The following is an 18,115-nucleotide window of genomic DNA, read 5'->3' as shown; positions in this document are numbered from 1 at the left end:
GTGGAAAATAATGTGTTTTTTTTACTTTAAACCGCATAAACACATTTCATTACACCAAATACACAAAATAATGTTCTTTTTAGCAGCATCATATGACCCCTTTAATATCCTAATGATTTTTGGAATAAAAGAAAAATCGATCATTTTGACACATACGATGACATTTTTGGCTATTGCAACAAATATACCCATGCTACTTATTACATATTTCTATTCCAATACATATTTTTTTCCTGCACTGTGCCAGAAACTAACTTAAACCAAACTTTACAGTTTTGTTCCTATCTATATTATGAAGGATTTTGCTGAGGGGTCATTATAATCCTAAAAACATGGTGATTATGTATGTCTTTTCTGCCTATTGACAGTATTTTGTGATTCATGGAGTGACAAAAAACCAAAAAACAAACAAGAATTTTGTATCTGACTTTATCCAGTGTTCAGATTCTGGAACTGTATGCAAATTAGCGCATATTTAATTAGACAGTTCCTCATTTGCATATCTAAACATACCATTTTAGAAAACTATTAATACCAAACAATTGTCTTAATGTACTGTGATTAATCAGCTGGGCATGTACGGTGGTCGATTAATGATTTTTTATTTTTTTTTACACTTCCCTACTAGTTTAACTACATTGAACTACATCCAGTCCTATTTGATCACACCTGAAGCTGTTCATAAAAAGGCTCTTGGAAAGCCCAGAAATATCAGGGGATTTAAAAATGATGATGAAGTCTTAGTGAATATACATCTTTGGCTATAAATGGCTCTTTGTGAGTGCAGTCTCTATCAAAGTCTTTATCCAGTATTTAAATGGAAAAGGCATGGAAATGCATCGGTCAGAAGGTGCGGAAGCCTACCAAGGTGTTTGGGTTCACCTGACAATAACAGGAAGATGCGTGAGACCAGCATTGGCTCATTGTCACCCGTAAAGTGGCATGTACTGTGAGCAAAGGGACAAACCCCACAGCGTCTAAGTATAGCTGGCAAAACTATGATTATCTCAGAAATAGACTCATGCAGAATGTTTCCAGTGGTCATATTACTTGTGCGTTTTTTCCCCTTTGGATGTGTCTGCTCGTCATGTAAGGAAAGGAAGTGTCTCGCTCATGCTTGCAGGTGTGACACACCTAATAGTTGTCAAGTCGAGCAAGCTGTGTCTTGCAGTTGTAATGTGATTAAGTATTACATTATGTTTGAGTCAGCTAAACACTCTTTATTTTCCATGCATGGCATAACTTTATGACACTCGGCTGTGATTGTAAGTGCTTTACTCTATGCTGAATGACTTTTGGAGCATTCGGATATAAATATATGCAAGTGCAATGAAGCTAATGCATTTATGGTCCGCTTGAAAATATTTATTTTAGGAGGAATGTGTACTAAATCACAGCTTTGGCATTTAAATGCAAAGAGGATGTTTTCTGTCCTGCACACAAGTTATATGGCTACTTGAGCTATATTAAACATATTAAATCAAACACTAATAACCATAACCTCCCAGTCTGTTTTGGCTTGAACACAGTTTGAAATTATTGTAATGCCCCGTGTTTTAAAATGTTACGGAGAGCACAGTCAGGCAGTGAATCAGGGAATTGCCAACGCTACTAAATGCTTCAGACAGCTCTCAAAAATAACTTTGTCTGCCAATGACATCATATGAACAACCAGTTAATATTTACACTAATTTAAGTTTCAAGAACCTTAAGTACACAAAACATGCTTCATTTTGAGACGACGTCACTGAAAATAACGATAAGCTGCAGTTCAGTAAGCGAGTCAGTTGTTGATTCAGTAACTGCTCTAACTGATTCAGTGATTCATTCAGAGAATGATTCATCAGACTGCAAACAGGTGTTTAATGTTTCTCTACAACAGGGTTTCTCACACTGGGGTTATGGAGTTGGCGAAAAGCTAATAATTAAAAATGTAAAATAAAAATAAATAGTAATCATCAAAATAAGACAATAAAAAATAAAATAATTTATATATCATAATTTTATTAACCGATATCAGATAACTGTGAACATGCAAATGCGTTGTTAAATTATTGAGAAATGTAATAAATAATTAATTATTGAGAAATTTACTTAAAGTAAATATTATGTCTCAGCTTTCAGAAAGGTTTGGAAATTCCTGCTTTAAACTAAATGGCTCCCAAGAAAAATTTGTTTGTGAATCAGACTACACTAATCACATTGCAAGTACAGACCACTAGCATTACTATGTTTTGGTACACTTTTTTTTTAAGTTAATTTATTTTTATGAAATTCATTTCAGACGGCAAACAATTCACAGATTGGGTGCAATATTATTTATTTGTTTATTTAGTTAATGCTGTAAATTCAGTAGCATCAGAGTGATGCCATTGAAAAGCAATGCAGGAAACACTGCTACTGGAGACATAGTATTGTGCAGCTTTCTTATTTTTTTACATATGCCAGTGGCTTTACTTCTCACCTGTTTGTTAGGAAACCAGAGAGACGCTGCCCTCCTTCTGCCGCTCGTCCTCCTTTATGTGCTTGTCCTTCTAAGCCGTATGAATGCGCTCCCCTCTGAGACGGGTTCACTTTCAGCTCATGTGACTCTTTGTTGGGAGCAAGTGAAGTGAAGAGCCTGCCGTATGAGCATGTGTTCTGCTTTAAACTCCAGGCCTTTGTTTTGTTTGCTCTCGATGCTGCCAACGAGTCGTCTGTGCTGTCACTCCAAACACACTTGTGCTACTCTTGTGTTTGAGAAGGAAACACACACTGAACATATACAGTACAAGCATGAATCAAGAGCATTGGTTTGGCGACTCATACAGTCAAAATGTCCAAGGGAGAGACAAGTAGACTAATATATTTGAACTGTTAAATAAATAGGCTTGACTTCTGATGAGAGATTAAACTTTTTAATGTTTGTGTGCTCAAAATGATGTTCATTAATAATCATTTTAATGAAACCCCCAATTTTGTGAGGGCAACTTTTCTTCTATAAAATAGGGATGTGCAAACTAGTCAGTTAGTCATGACGCATCACTATTATACAATTAGGGCTCTATGAAATCTGTTTTATTTCTCTCGAATTCCATTTAACTTTTTCCCCCCTCCCAAATTCCATGTTTTCCCTTTAATTTTTTTGTTGATTCCATTTTAATAGTTTTATTAAATATTTAATAACATAATTCAATAAAAAGGAAGGTCTAATAATTTGAATTCATAAAACTTTAATCATTTATGAAGACTTTAGTTTAAATTGTTCTGGATTCTGCGTTTTATAAATGCAAATTTATTATTAAAAAAAAGGTAATCAAATAAAAGTTAATGAAATTTAAACAATTGAATTAAATCTTTGAAATGTAATCAAATAATATTTGATTAATTCCTTAAATTTTATTTTTGGCCAGCAAAGTGCTGCATAATAGAGGCTTTCTGTTGAAATTAAAACGTAGAAGAAAAATTGTGATATTCCTAAAGAATGACTATTCTTTAGGAATATCACAATTATTGAACTATTATTGTTATTATTGCTTTGAGAGGCAATAATAAATGCTTTTGGAGTACATTTATACATTTCTGTCATCATTTTTGAGTTAAACTGAACTTTAGTTCATTTAGAGAAATTTCTGTGTGTATCTGCTGCTAGGTTTCTCAAATGAAATGGTGAAATTCTGATCAAGTGACTCACAGAGCAGCTCTGGAGATGAAGTTCATGTGACTTCAGATTTCATTAACAGTCGTTTTTTGCTTTAATATTAACAGACACTAGTCCATATCGCAGTCTGATTGTGTACAGCCCTACTTTTGATTTATTCACTCAAATTTTGCCAAATTCTGTGACATTCTGCACTTTAAATTCCATTTTATAACTGGATTCTGTGTTTACGTCTTCGTTTTCTTCTTGGCGCAAGTTATAAGGCCCTAAATAATTGCACCTCTGTTCAGTTTGCTTGATGTTGCTTGATTGCTGTCGTATTGACAGACTTTGACTGTGAGATGATGACTTATGAATCAGTATCTGAAGGGATGCTGTATTCTGAGTGTTCATTGTACCGTAGCTGTGCTTTCTGCTGGACGTTCATGAGTTGTTTAAATTCATGGGCGGTTACTGTAATCCTGTGTCTCTGTGCATGCTAAAACCAGATTAATTGTTAATGTGACAACCTGATTACAGCTTGAGTATGTTAGCGCTTTACTGTCAAACAGGTTTCACCTTTGTGTGAGAACATCGCTTAAGTGCCCCAGGACCTCAGAGCCTTAAAGTCCACGTGAACCAGAAGTTGCTGCCGACTTTATTTCAGTGAAGTGACGTATTTCCAGCTGAAATTGAATATTGAGTAGAGGGCGGGGTTTTATTTTTTCTCCTCTCTGTCTCTCACTCCTAGCAATCAAATGGTTGGAGAGGTGTGTTTAAGTTGTGCGGTCTTTATTTGTGAATCACACTCATGGTCTTCACGGCGTTTTTGCATTCGAATGTGGATTTTAATTTTTTTTATTTGACGAATATTCGAAATTCGAATTTTTTTTGACAGCCCTAGTGTGTACAAGTGTGTGTGAGTGGGTGTGTTGATTTTGCACTCTAGATGTTTTGGAGTTTCACCCCTTCAATGCTGTGCTGCCATAAAAGTCACCAAGTTTCGTACCATTCCGATGAAGCTACGATTTTTAAAATTTCAAAATTTACAATTTTTCTGTCAAAAGTGACCGAAGACCACACAAGGGTTTTAAGGATATTCTGCCCAAGCCGTCAAACTGACGTAATCAGAGAAGGAATGCCATTCCAGAGAGGAAGCAAATGTTCAGATTTTGATTAAAGATTACCAAGACAAACTAATTTTTTCAGCCGATTAACTTGCACGGATTTATTGTTCACATCAAGACTAGCAATGTTAGCTAATAAAGTAAATAAAGTCAGTCAAATTAAAATACCGTATTGGCCCGAATATAAGACGACCCTGATTATAAGTGAGACTTTGTTTCATATTAAAAGTACCAAAGCACAATGCTTAGTGCGATATATTGGATAGGAAGTGCCCTTCAATTTTCAATCCATTAACTGAAAACAGGCTAGAATAATCGATTCTTGGGATTTAAGAATCGATATCGTTCCGTAAAAATGAGAATCGATTAAAATCGAGATGTCGATATTTTTTACCCAGCCCTAAAAATCTGTAATAAATCCAAACATGAATCTTGAATATATTGTTTGCGTAAATGTAAATGCACTTACGCAACCTCTGTTCTACAGTGCAACCCTCTACGGACACCTTGGCAATTGAATCGCCATTGGCTAGTAAATTTTTTAGTTTACTCGCCAGACTGATATACCATATATGCATGCGTGTTATATATATATCATGCTAAACTTATACTTAGCGTCCAACTCACACACTGGCGAGTAAAATCTGAGAATTTATTAGCCAGTGGCTAATATTAGACATAATTTAGTCGCCCAGAGTGAAGATTAGTCGCATATGCGAGTGATTTACTCGCAATGTAGAGGGTTGCAGTGCAAAGTTTTTTTTTTTATTGTTTTAATTTGAAAAAGGTTAACATAATTTGGAATTATTTTAAATATTAATATTAGGAATTTTATTCTTAAGGTTTTACCAGTTTTTTTTATAATGTAGAGCATGTGTATGATAAATAAAAACCCAGAAACTAAATGAGGTAAAATAAACCCTGCACATGAATTGATGTCCTCTTGATTTGTGTTTATGTGAAAGTGCAATAAATCTGATTGTTCTCAAATGAGAACAATCATGATTAATAATTGTGATTTATAATTTTCAAGCAGAATAATCATGATTATCTTTGTGCAGGCCTAATAAACAGTCAGGTTTCTCTGCCAAAAGTTTGAAGAGAATCTTGTTGGGCAAGTTATATAAACATGTTCATACGTACCTGAATAACTCTGTCACCCCCTTAAAGACTGATGTTTATTACCGTCATAGTAACACAAGAGCCATGTGAAGCATGGACAATAGTGCGATTGCACTGCATCGGTCAAGCATTGAAGTCTGTTTGTGTATTTTGCCTAAGGTCTTTGCATTTGTATTTCTAGACTCTGGAAGGAAATGTCAGGGAAGGGCTTCGAATGTACCGGTAGAGGAGCTTCCTGAGTTCCTTTCTTCAGTCAGGATATTTCTGAGACTCTCGCTCTTTTCCTCTCAGTTCCTGAAGTTACGTTACAGCAATTAGACTTCAACGTGTGCCGCTCTTACAGTCTTGCATATTTCAATAGAAAATGCTCAACTGTGTCAGCCTTGTTTCCTTTGCGCTTTCTTAAAAGTTTATTAACCCAATAAAGCTACTGTATAATATTTGATGCATGAATTTCTGAAGCCTCTAAATGATCAACATGATGAAAACTGATAAACGTGTTGCACACGATCTACTCCATGCCTTCTGTTGCCTGAATGATAGTTCTTTTTTATCAAGTAAAAGGTCTTTTAGTGTAACTGTACAATCGTCCACATTCAGCTTGTGCTTCACGTGTCTTTTCTCTGTGAAATCTTTACTGATTTTGATCAAGTAAACGTAAGAATAACTTCAGTAATATTTCCAGATGCACACTTACTGGACTGAAGCAGCTCAGCTTTACTTGATTCTCCATCAATCATGTTTTAGAGTCTCAAATCTGATCCTCAGGATCTTTTGAGGAGCGTTTGTTTCCAGAAGCTTTACTTTCACTGTTCCTCAGCGGAGGAATGATCTTCACAAGCCTCCAGAACATCTCACATCTTCTGAGGAGCCTTTTATTTCTTCATCTCTCAATCATCACTGGATTGCATTGCATTAAATGTTTTATTTTATTTTGATATTATATATCATTTTATGTAAGTATCTGCTATACTGTTATAAGGATCTCATTGATTTATAAGGGATCAGAATTTCATCACTTTTGACCATATGAATATCAGCATCTGCCCCAACAAATTGCATGTTTTTGCTCAGTTTGTCTCTGAATAACATTCTGTTTTACCTCCATATTTTCACTATGTTAGATTGTATGAGCCATAAAAGCCTGATGGATCAAATATACTCAACAAAAAACACATATGCAGATTTTCTTAAAGACAATGTTAAGGAGGACCACCATTGACGGCCATTGATAGGAAGCGTTTTATTCCAGATTTAAGCATTTCTCGCTGCCTTTTTAATGTATGTTTGCAAGATTTATCACCCTGTCCATGCCTGACCTCATGTGACTCTGCCTAACCCAGTTCAGAGCAAACTAATCCATGCATAACGCTCAGCTCAGATAACTGAAGCGAGGAGCTCCCGCGCTCGGAGCGAAACCCCGCTAGCACAGTGTATCTCGTGGCCGTTATGAGCGATGGCTCTGAGCCCCGGAGGAAGTGCAATGAAAGCGCAGTTGACTTAAAGAGAGCTCTATCAATAGAGTGGCGCTACACAGCAGCCTCTATCTGTGACGGCACAATGGGGATATTATGTGGAGCGGAGAGCCTGAAGTCTGTATGCAGCCAGACACTCTTCCTCTGCTCAGCTGTCATGTGAGCGCTGTCCTCCGGATCATATGATGAACTCGGATGCTTTCACAAGCCTGTGGTGCTTCGGTCGCTGTCAGACTTTTCAAAGTGGCTTTCTGTCAGATGGTCGTGCATAAGGACTTCCTTCGAAATTACAAACATCAGACCTGTCGTGTAGAGGAGAAGAACAAGTCCATTATGTGTGTTTTAAAATGTGTCTTTATAAAGCCAGACCCCTGTTCTCTGGCCGCTAATGCTCTTATATTAGATTTTGCTCCAGTTTACTACTACAGTCACAAGTGTGTGCGTTTCCCATACAAACTGTGCATGTTATTTCTGACCTGCATAATCCATCTTGGCATCCTTTCCACTAGGGCTGCATGATGAATCGTCTTTTAATCGTGATCACGATTTCTGCTTCTCGCGATTTATTTACCATAATCGCCTGCGATGTCTTGCCATTGGCTATTTATTCTGAAATTGTTTCATTTTAATATGGCATTTGCGTGCATTGATAACGAGCCTCTGCAAGCTTTCATGGTTGCCAGATGTCAAGCATTTAAATATTTTTTTAATAAATCGATACATTTTCTGCCCAGTGGATTACTTAATCTTCCCAACCTGGCAACCATGTGCACATGCTCTCTCTACATTATGGAAAAAAAACGCTGATGAGCTGAAAACATCGGCAAACATGTAAGTTTGGATTGAGATCATATTCTGCTTAAATAAAAGTGTAATACAACCAATATGTTTTGCCGTTTGCTGCGACTAAATGACAATAACCATCCGTTTGTGACCAACCATTTAACCGTTGTCGTGTAGCCTTACTTTCCACAGTGAGTGACTTCCCCTTAAGTGTTTTAAAGGGGTCATATGATGTTGCTAAAAAGAACATTATGTTGTGTATTTGGTGTAATGCAATGTGTTTATGCGGTTTAAGGTTCAAAAAACACATTATTTATTAGGAGGGCTTAAGTCTTAACTTTTATAAAGAATACCTCTTTGGATTGAGACTTTAGTCTTTGCAACTTTACAGATCTTCTTTATGCACCAAGAGCTTGTAACACTCCAAAGAGAAAGGAAAAATTTAAATCGTATCATATGACCCCTTTAAAGCCACTCTGTTATAATAAAGACATTCATATGCCAATTATGCTTTTTGAAATCCAGATCACCTTTGCTTTTCATCAGTATTTGAATGATATTGGTGTATTGCTCACGTATGACGGTAGTTTTTCAGATGGAAATTCATAAGCAGTCATATGATGGCTGATGTTTCTGTTTCAGTGCAGATGTGTGGTGTTACCTATAAGACCTCAGATCGCTGCCCTGATTAATGATGGCCCACATGCAGACTGACGAGAATTTCCATAATAAAGAAACTGTTCTTGCAACAAGGTTTACGTAGAGATTTTTGACTTTAGAGGTGGCATAAATACAGTAATTAGCCTTAAGTATATATAAAATAATGTTGTGGTTGGTAATGTTTTTGAAAGACTGCATTTATCTGGTAAAGATACAATAAAATGATGAAATATTATTACACCTTAAAATAACTGTTTTCTATGTGAATATATTGTGAAATGTAATTGATTCCTGTGATCAAAGCTGTATTTTCAGCATCATTACTCCAGTCTTCAGTGTCACATGATCTTCAGAAATCATTCTAATATGCTGATTTGCTGCTCAAGAAACATTTCTGATTATCAATGTTGAAACAGTTGTGCTGCCGAATATTTTTGTGGAAACTGTAATACATTTTATTTTTCAGGATACACAGATGTATAGAAAGTTCAGCATTTATTAGAAAAAAATATTTTGTAATATTATACATGTCTTAACTGTCACTTTTGTTCAATTTAATGCAACTGACCACAAACTTTTAAATAATAGATTAAGTCACTTATTTTAAATAAAATACTACTAACAAAACTGATGTATATCTATAACTGCATCTATGCACAAGCAAGTAAGTACAGTGATTTAAGTCTTGCAAGCCTTGTTGTAGTTGTAAATGTGTTGCAGTAAAATATTAGCTATATTTGTCATCACATGAATTTTGTGAGTGGTGGTAGGAGGTTAAGGGGTTCTCATAGTTCAGTCAGAGGTTTCGCAGTGAAGACGTGTTGACTTGCAGCTCTGAGATCATTAGATGCTCCTCATGCGTCAGGACTCTGATGTCCCGGGGCCTGCAGCACATAACGGCTTTTATCAGCAACAGAATACACTTCTGTCTGTGTGAAGTTTTAAGGCGATGGCTTGATAATACCATCAGGTAGACACTCATGTGAGCTGCAGCACAGACTCTGAGGTTTGATGATCAAAATTAAAAGCTTTGAACTGATAAATGTATGTGCTTCACATTTTTAGGGATGATCATGATAAGATGTTGTTCTGCTGCTGCTAACCCTTTAGTATGCTTAACTTAAGTGATCCTCAGTGGGCATTGTTGATCCTCAGTGTTTTAAAAATAAAAATAAAGTACTATATTCTGTTGTATTAATATTAATTATTTAATATTTTGTATTTTAAAGGGATTTCATAGATGATATTCACCTCATAATTTTGTAACATTTCTATATAAAATACAAATATAAGAAAATATATTTTATACAATTTTCAATTAATAGTGTTTGTTAATAAATTGCAAAGTTTATATGTATACATAGGGCTGTGTAGTATGATGTGCTGTGAGAGTGTTTTCAGACATAATTACTTTTATTGTGTTTTTTTTAATTTGAATATGTATTTAGACGTTCCCATTCATTTCCAATGGCGGTATGATTTTTGACCATGAAGATGGTCTTTTTTTAAAGAATATTTAGCCTTTTCTAATCGTGTCCACAATCATTTTTCATTTTCCACAATCAAGAGTTTTAACCATTCTGATCTCTTTTTTTTTTTTTTTGGTCAAAATGGAAGACCACCAGGGTTAAGTGTTTCAAATGCCTTATATTGTAATTAAAAATTGTATATTGTGGACTCCAGCCACTGCTGGGATTTCAGCTTTGTGTCTCTGCTAGCAGCAGAAAGAGTTGATTTTAGAAATGACTCCTACTTCACATCTCACTCGGATGCCACTGACTGCTGAGTTGACCTTGTGTTTTCACTTGACTCTTATGTGCTCCAGAGGCCTGACCCTGCTGTTTGTGCATGATAGTCTCATCCCATGTGAGCTATGCTTGTGTGGCTGTCCAAAAACGCTGAATAAGTGGCTGAAATGTTTGAAATTCCTCTTTTTTTTATTTATTTTTTTATTTTTTTGACCATGCATATTGGAGTTTAGCAAGTCTAATTTTTATTTCTTAAATACACATAAAAAATGATTTACAAAGAAACAAAAAAAAAACCACTTATTTTTTTTATTCATCAAGGATGCAATAAATTGCTCAAAAGTGACAGTAAATACATTTATAATGCTACAAAACATTTCTATTCCAAATAAATGCTGTTCTTTTGAACTTTCTCTTCATTAAAGAATCCTGAAAAATAAAATGTATCACGGTTTCCACAAATATATGATGCAGCACAACTGTTTTCACCATTGATAATAATCAGAAATGTTTCTTGAGCAGCAAATCAGCATATTATACTGATTTCTGAAGATCATGTGACACTGAAGACTGGAGTAATGATGCTGAAAATTCAGCTTGGATCACAGCAATAAATGACGTTTTACCACATATTTACATAGAAAACATAAAGTTCTTTTAAATTGTAATAATATTTCAAACTATTTTTTCTGTATTTTGCCAAGTAAATGCAGCCTTGTTGAGCTCAAGTAGACTTATTTCAAAACGTTAGGAACAATATCTCAGTGTGAAAAATCTCTCTCTGTCTCCTCTAGAGATATATTGAGTATGAGGATTCTCAAGAGCAGGAAAAGAAAGATCTACAAAGCCGTGTGCAGATGCTGGAGGCTCAAACCAGACAGATGGAGCTCAAGACCAAGAACTGTGCAGACCAGAGTAAGTTATCTGCGTTACCTCACCTCAGCTCTTCAGGGCCAGATGATGTTCAATATCCACTAATCAGTCAAATAATTACTTGCGTCATAATTAAAAAGGTTCTTTGAAGGTGTCCTTATGGTGTTTTAATTAAACATTAAACATTTTTAAAAGAGACTTGTAAATAAAAAAGACTGTTTTACAAGAAAATATTATTTAAGTTTTTCGACTTTAAAAGTTCAGTGTTACTTGCTGATTCTTTGTAATTATTTCTGAGTGCAAATTCTTTGTGTAAAAAAAAAATAAAAAAAGATGATTAATCTGTATTATATTGGTGTATATACATGAAAATTATTGTAGATGGTTAATTTAAATTTAAATATATAATTTCTTCATGTTCATGTTGTGAAAAATATTGTGTAACGTAGTGTTGGGCGATATGCTCAATTTTCATATTGTCATATCGTCAGCCTGTGAGATCGCCGATGCACGATATTATCGTGCAAATTTATTTAATTATTTATTTACTTAATTTTATTTCCGGAAATGGAACCAACTCCAGCGTAAGGCTAAAAACGGCCTAATGTTTTTAATGTGACTGAATTTGTATTTAACATGATAACAGTTCAATAGAAACATTGTAAGTTACTAATCATAAGGCTTACATTTCCCCAGTTATTCAAAAAGCAGCTACAGAAAACGAGCAAAGAACATTTACATTACCAAAGCACACCATCACTGAGTCTAGCACGAGTATATGCACTTTAAAAAACACTCCCTTTATAATCAGTGAAGCCGTCTACACTGTATGATGAATAAATCTCTTATACTTACATCGCATGTACATCTGCACTTTGTTGTTTATGATGAGAGAATTCATGAGAGAGCTGAATTCAGTCAGCGTGCACTGAACAGCAAAACACAGCTGTTTCAGCGATGACTCATCTGAACGCCTCTGATTGGCCATTGCATTCATAAACTCAGCATAATCCTGTGTGATTGGTTATAAAGCGCAACACTGTAAAAACGCGGAAAAATAAATACAATAGAACAAATAGCCTAACCCCTAATATTAATGAGATAGTAATAATTTAGTATTAGTATATTGATAACAATTTGTTAATTTAAATACTCTGAAGTCATCCTGCAGCAGAACTGATGCATCTACATTTTTACGCTTTCTGTATCAAGATATATATACTGAATATCCTCAAAGACCGTAAAGAATATTGAGATGTCATTTTATTTTAGCTGTCTTGCAGAGTGCTGTTCTCTAGATAAGTCTTCATAAATCAGCTGGAAAATGCTCCCTATTTTTGGATATGGTGTTCAGCAGGTGAACTCTTATCTTTGAAGCGAGACAAAGCTTTCATTCTCTGATCACCTGATCACACTCGGTCTGAGACTCACACGCAGTGTTGGGCTGTGAATGGGCTGAGCTGGATTACAGCTTAAGGGCCGCTGAACTCGCCCACATGATGGCTGGATGACCGTGTTTACTGCCAGGCTCAGCTCCAGGTGGGCGGCACGTTACGTAAACACATCTAGTGAATGCCATCGGTGTCCTGAATGAGGATTAAAAACGTGTTCCCTGTATTTCTGACATGAAGTGATTCAATCCATTGTGTTTGTGGAAGAACTTCCCATTTTGTGGTTAATGCAAACGCTTTTGTATTTCCCTACTGTAAGCATACACTTGTTAAGTTGTCAGTGAGTCAGAGGATTTTACAGTTTGATGTATTGGAGAAATGTGTGATGATGAACAGCTGTCATGGACACACACTTTCATTCACTCACTACGTTCCCGTATTCTCATAGCTTACTTTTTATATGCCTAGATGTATAGCAAATCAACCTTATGAAGCCTTCATATTTTCTAAATTATAACTTTTTTCTCTTTTCTTTTATGTAAAGCACTTTGAATTACCATTGTGTATGAAATGTGCTATACAAATAAACTTGCCTTGCCTTGCCTTGCCTTGCCTAAATGGTAGTTTTGAATTTTGAATCTTTTTTTCCCAGTCACCTGAACAATAATTATGACCAATCTGCTTTTGTTGCCATGTAGATTGAAAATTTTTAATGCAAAAAAAAGTAGATGCATTAGTCAAGGCAGGAAGTTAGGAAGAATGATATTTAATAATTTGTGTTTGCATGTAGCTACAATACAGTTCAAAAGTTTGTATTCAGTAAGATTGTTTTTTTGTTTTTTTTTGAAAGAAAGAAAATAAGTACTTTTGTTCATCAAGGACGTGTTAAATTGTTCAGAAGTGTCAGTAAAGACATTTATAATGTTACAAAAGATTTCTGTTTCAAATAAATGCTGTTTTTTTAACTTTCTATTCATCAAAGAATCCGGAAAAATAAAATACATCAGTTTCCACAAAAATATTCAGCAGCACAACTGTTTTCAACATTGATAATAATAAAAATCAGCATATTAGAATGATTTCTGAAGGATCATGTGTCACACTGAAGACTGGATGTGAAATGTAACTTTGCATCACCGGAATAAATTACATTTGAAAGTATTTTCACATAGAAACAGCTACTTTAAATTGTAGTGATATTTTACAATATTACTGATTATACTGTGTTTTTGATCAAATAAATGCAGCCTTGGTGAGCAGAAGAGACTTCTTTCAAAAACATGAATAAATCTTAATGAACCAATACATTTGAGCGGTAGTGTAAGAAATTGGAATAAACTTTTTTTTTTTTCTAAAACATTTTAATACTAGAAATATGCTGAGTGATGACATGAACACATTTGAATCAGAGTTCTGAATCTATTCACTGATAAACATACAAACTCTTTCATGGAAACTAGTCTTGCCAACACTAACTTGCCTAGTAAAGTTTACATCAGAGATGAGGATCCTGAAACTAGTGTAAAGACAGCTTTTAGGAAGCTTGATAGTCATTAATCATCATATTCACAAAGTCGCTTTATTTATTTGATCTTGCCAGTAATGCATCTTGAATATTTGATATATCACTTTATCTCGGTATTTACATATATTTATTAGCAGTAAAAGCAAACATATGATATAATGAAGGCTTATTCTGAAGTAAGGAGTGACAGGGTTCGACTCTGATTGAGGATGATGATTATACACCACAGGAACTTTTGCTCTCCCTCTGTCATCCTCCTTCCTTTAATTCACAGTCATCAGGTCACATGGGGTTTTTCTCACAGTTTCACACCACATGCTCAGCTATGAGACACGTTCCTTATCTGACCTCCTCTGAGATGACATGACAACTTTTACAAAAGATTTAGATGAATTTTTAGTGTATGGAAGCCTGGATCAGTTTTATTTCTGTTGCTCTACTGACCCCTTCTGGCTGTGTGTTGTTACTACAGCATATGACCTCTTTCCCAGGAGGCTGTTTGTTCAGAAAGCCTTTCTCTTTGAAGCTGAATAACAGTAGACCTGTGTTCATATTTAAACAAATAAATATCTACATAAACATGCTGTGATTTCACTCTTCTGTTTTTAGTTGGAAGATTAGAGGAGCGTGAAGCCGAGCTGAAGAAAGAGTACAATGCCCTCCATCAGAGACACACAGAGGTAAGAATTCCTTAGCATTTGCTTATGCATTTCAATAATTGCATAAGCAATTTGTTACAAAGCCAACAACATTTGTAGTATGCAATGCCATGTGTATAAAAAAGCTAGATTAGGAGACAAGCAGAGCAAAGGAGAAATGCAGAGAAGAGAAATCAGATTTTTTTAATTTATTCAAGTGCAAAGGTTGTGGACTGTTTAAATACTGAAAGTTTTGTCTTCTGCTTCTTGGCCCTGTTTACACATGCTATTAAGATGCGTTTTCCTCGATCTGATCACAAGTGGACAACGCAACTGGATAGGCTAACAAAAACATTATAATGCAACGACACCTACATCGCCATCGCATCTCGTGCGCCACTGTTAAGGCTGCCTCCTTAACGCACACCAAAAATTGGATTTTTATTTTAAATTCGACGAATATTCGAAATTAGAATTTTTTTTGAACTGGGTCTAAAACCTTTTGAGCTTGTCCACTTTTGACCACTTCTAGATGCAGTCGAAAACGCATTTGACCGGATTGCGCTTGAAGTGTGGACGCGAGCTAATTCTTAAACATTACAATGTTTATTTCCTATCCTTTAACCGACAAAATTAGTGTTAAATTAGATTTAAACTAGAATGAATATGTGTATGTGGCCCATTAAAAATATAAGTTTTTCTTTTCAGTGGTTTTTGCATGCGCTTAAACAACAGGAGAAAACAGAGAAAAACAGAATAAAATGATATGATAGGAATAAAATAGAGACATGCACAAAATATGTTTCAGTTAAATAATTAACAAATTAACAAAACAAAAGAAACAAAGTTTTATTAAAAGTCTAAAGTCTTAGTTTTATTTCAGTTTTATGGCCACACCACACATTTAAGGAAACAGCTTAATTTAAGGACGGCTGAAAGCACATCCTGTTTGTTTACTTTATTTTACAAAGTCATAGTTTTGTTCTCATTGTGAGCATACATAAATAAGAGTAAACCCTTTACAGATTCAAATGATGTCTTACTCCTATCCTTATGACCAAAAATCACAGAATATTTTAGTTTTTCCCGGTGTGATATGGAAAATATGCATGATTGCGCTGATTTGTATTTGATTTGTGTTTTATTTTATAACTGTATATATAATTTTGTACTAGAATTTTTTCATGTTTTTCATATTTTCTTATTTTTATCTTAATTCTGTTCTGAATGCTGGTAAAATTTAAAGGATTTGCTGATAGGTGACTAATGTGTTTTTTTTTTTTTTATCTCTCTCTCAGTGCAATTTCAACTGATGTGTAACAGAATTATTTTAATTATTTTATTCATGCAGTAAACGTTTAAAAATAGTTTTGGGGGAAAAAAGTAAAAACTGTGTTCAGCTCATCAGTAAATTATGCGAGCTTATTTCGCAATATTAGATCGAAAGATCAGAAAAAGCCCCTCCCCTCAAAAGAAATCATGACAGAAGTGGTCAAAAGTGGACAGAGGAGACCGATCAAAACACCAGGTGTGAAAGGGAATGTGTCTCCCTCGTCTGCTTGTGATCCATTTGACCAAAACGCATCTTAACACCAGGTGTAAACAGGGCCCTTGAAAGTTGTGATGGTTCAGCTGTTCAGGTGTAGGTTGTCAGCTCGTTCCACCAGAGAGGAGCAGAAACGGTCTGGAAATCGACTTTGTGTCGTTGTGAAGAATCAAAGCCCTAAAAGATGCTTTTGCATGTAGTCTTTTGCTGCTGTCATCAAAGAATACTGTGTGTTTGGATTCACAGATGATCCACAGTTACATGGAGCACTTGGAACGTACCAAATACCAGCAGATGACGGGAGAGACCACAGACAATGCGAGTCAGAGCAGAATTAGGTGAGGAGGTTTCTGATCTCATTCACAAATACTACACTATATTTCATCCACCTACACAGTTTCTAAAACCAGTTTCTGTGTGTATAGCTATAATTAATAGTTTTTGCTTTACTGTTTATGCCAGTTCCATATAATGCGGCTGTGATTTTGCACTTAAATAACCCTCGTGAAGTCTCCCACATGCATGCACGCAAAATCTGTGAGCCTCTCCTAATGTAGGTCAGCGGTTTGTGTGTGTCTCGGCTGAGTGTGATATGGAGGGATTGAGTGAGAGAGAGAATCGTCTGGCAGATGTTAATGAAGACAGAAGCAGTGGGATGGATGGCTTGGTGATTGTGTTATAGACTGACAGCATGAAAATTGAAGCATGAAAATGTGTATTTCACAGAGGCTTCACAAGCATAACGTGACATGGTTTCTACAGGGGTTTCAGTGATGGCCGGCTCTAATCTGTTCACGCTTATAGATACAAACATTGTAATAATAAGGATCCCCCAAAATTGTGATCCTAAAAATACAGTTATATTTTCACTATGTGACTGGAAAATAGTAAGTGTGATTTTAAAGACAACATGTTGTATGCAAATTTAAATGAATTGATAAAAATATTAAATAAAAGTTTGTAGCCAGTAAGATTTTTTTAAATGTTTTTTTTTTTTTTTTAAAGTCTCTTCTGTTCATCAAGGCTGTATTTATTTAATAAATTTTAAAAAAGTAAAAATTGTGAAATATTATTTCAATTTAAAATAAATGTTTTCTTTGTCAATATATAGTAAAATGTAATTTATTGCTGTAATCAAAGCTGAATTTTCAGCATCATTACTCCAGTTTTCAGTGTCACATGATCATTCAGAAATCATTCTAATATGCCGCTTTGCTGCTCAAGAAACATTTCTGATTATTATCAATGTTGAAAACAGTTGTGCTGCCTCATATTTTTGTGGAAATTGTGATGCATTTTATTTTTCAGGATTTGTGGATGAATATAAAGTTTAAAAGAACAGCATTTATTTGAAATAGAAATCTGTTGTAAAATTATAAATGTCTTCTGTCACTTTTGATCAATTTAATGCATCCATGATCAATTAAAATATTAAGTTCCTTAAAAAAAAAACATAATGACGCAAACAAAGAAGTCCATTCACATCTATTTGTATAAATGTGTCACTACATAAAAACATGCAAGTACAAAAGTGTTGTCATTTTGGTAACACTTTACTTAAAGCCTTTATGTATAATGCATTATAAAAGTAGTTTTAATGCATTAATT

General features: G+C 34.9%; 1 protein-coding gene across 8 annotated transcripts in view; it reads left to right on the top strand.

Annotated features, from left to right (window-relative positions):
* Window positions 1–18,115, top strand: part of spag9b (sperm associated antigen 9b) — a 57,410-nt gene that overhangs the window by 1,409 nt on the left and 37,886 nt on the right. For all 8 annotated transcript variants that reach the window (XM_016527295.1, XM_016527290.1, XM_016527284.1 and 5 more), the window contains exons 2-4: window positions 11,329–11,449; window positions 14,933–15,003; window positions 16,754–16,845. In XM_016527295.1, coding sequence (XP_016382781.1) covers window positions 11,329–11,449; window positions 14,933–15,003; window positions 16,754–16,845 — 284 coding nt within the window. The remainder of the gene's footprint in view (window positions 1–11,328; window positions 11,450–14,932; window positions 15,004–16,753; window positions 16,846–18,115) is intronic.

This window comes from Sinocyclocheilus rhinocerous, unplaced genomic scaffold (assembly GCF_001515625.1).
Source record: "Sinocyclocheilus rhinocerous isolate Xijiao unplaced genomic scaffold, SAMN03320098_v1.1 scaffold792, whole genome shotgun sequence".
NCBI lineage: Eukaryota > Metazoa > Chordata > Actinopteri > Cypriniformes > Cyprinidae > Sinocyclocheilus > Sinocyclocheilus rhinocerous.
Note: the sequence above shows the minus strand (reverse complement) of the source record. Positions and strands in the feature narration are given on the sequence as shown.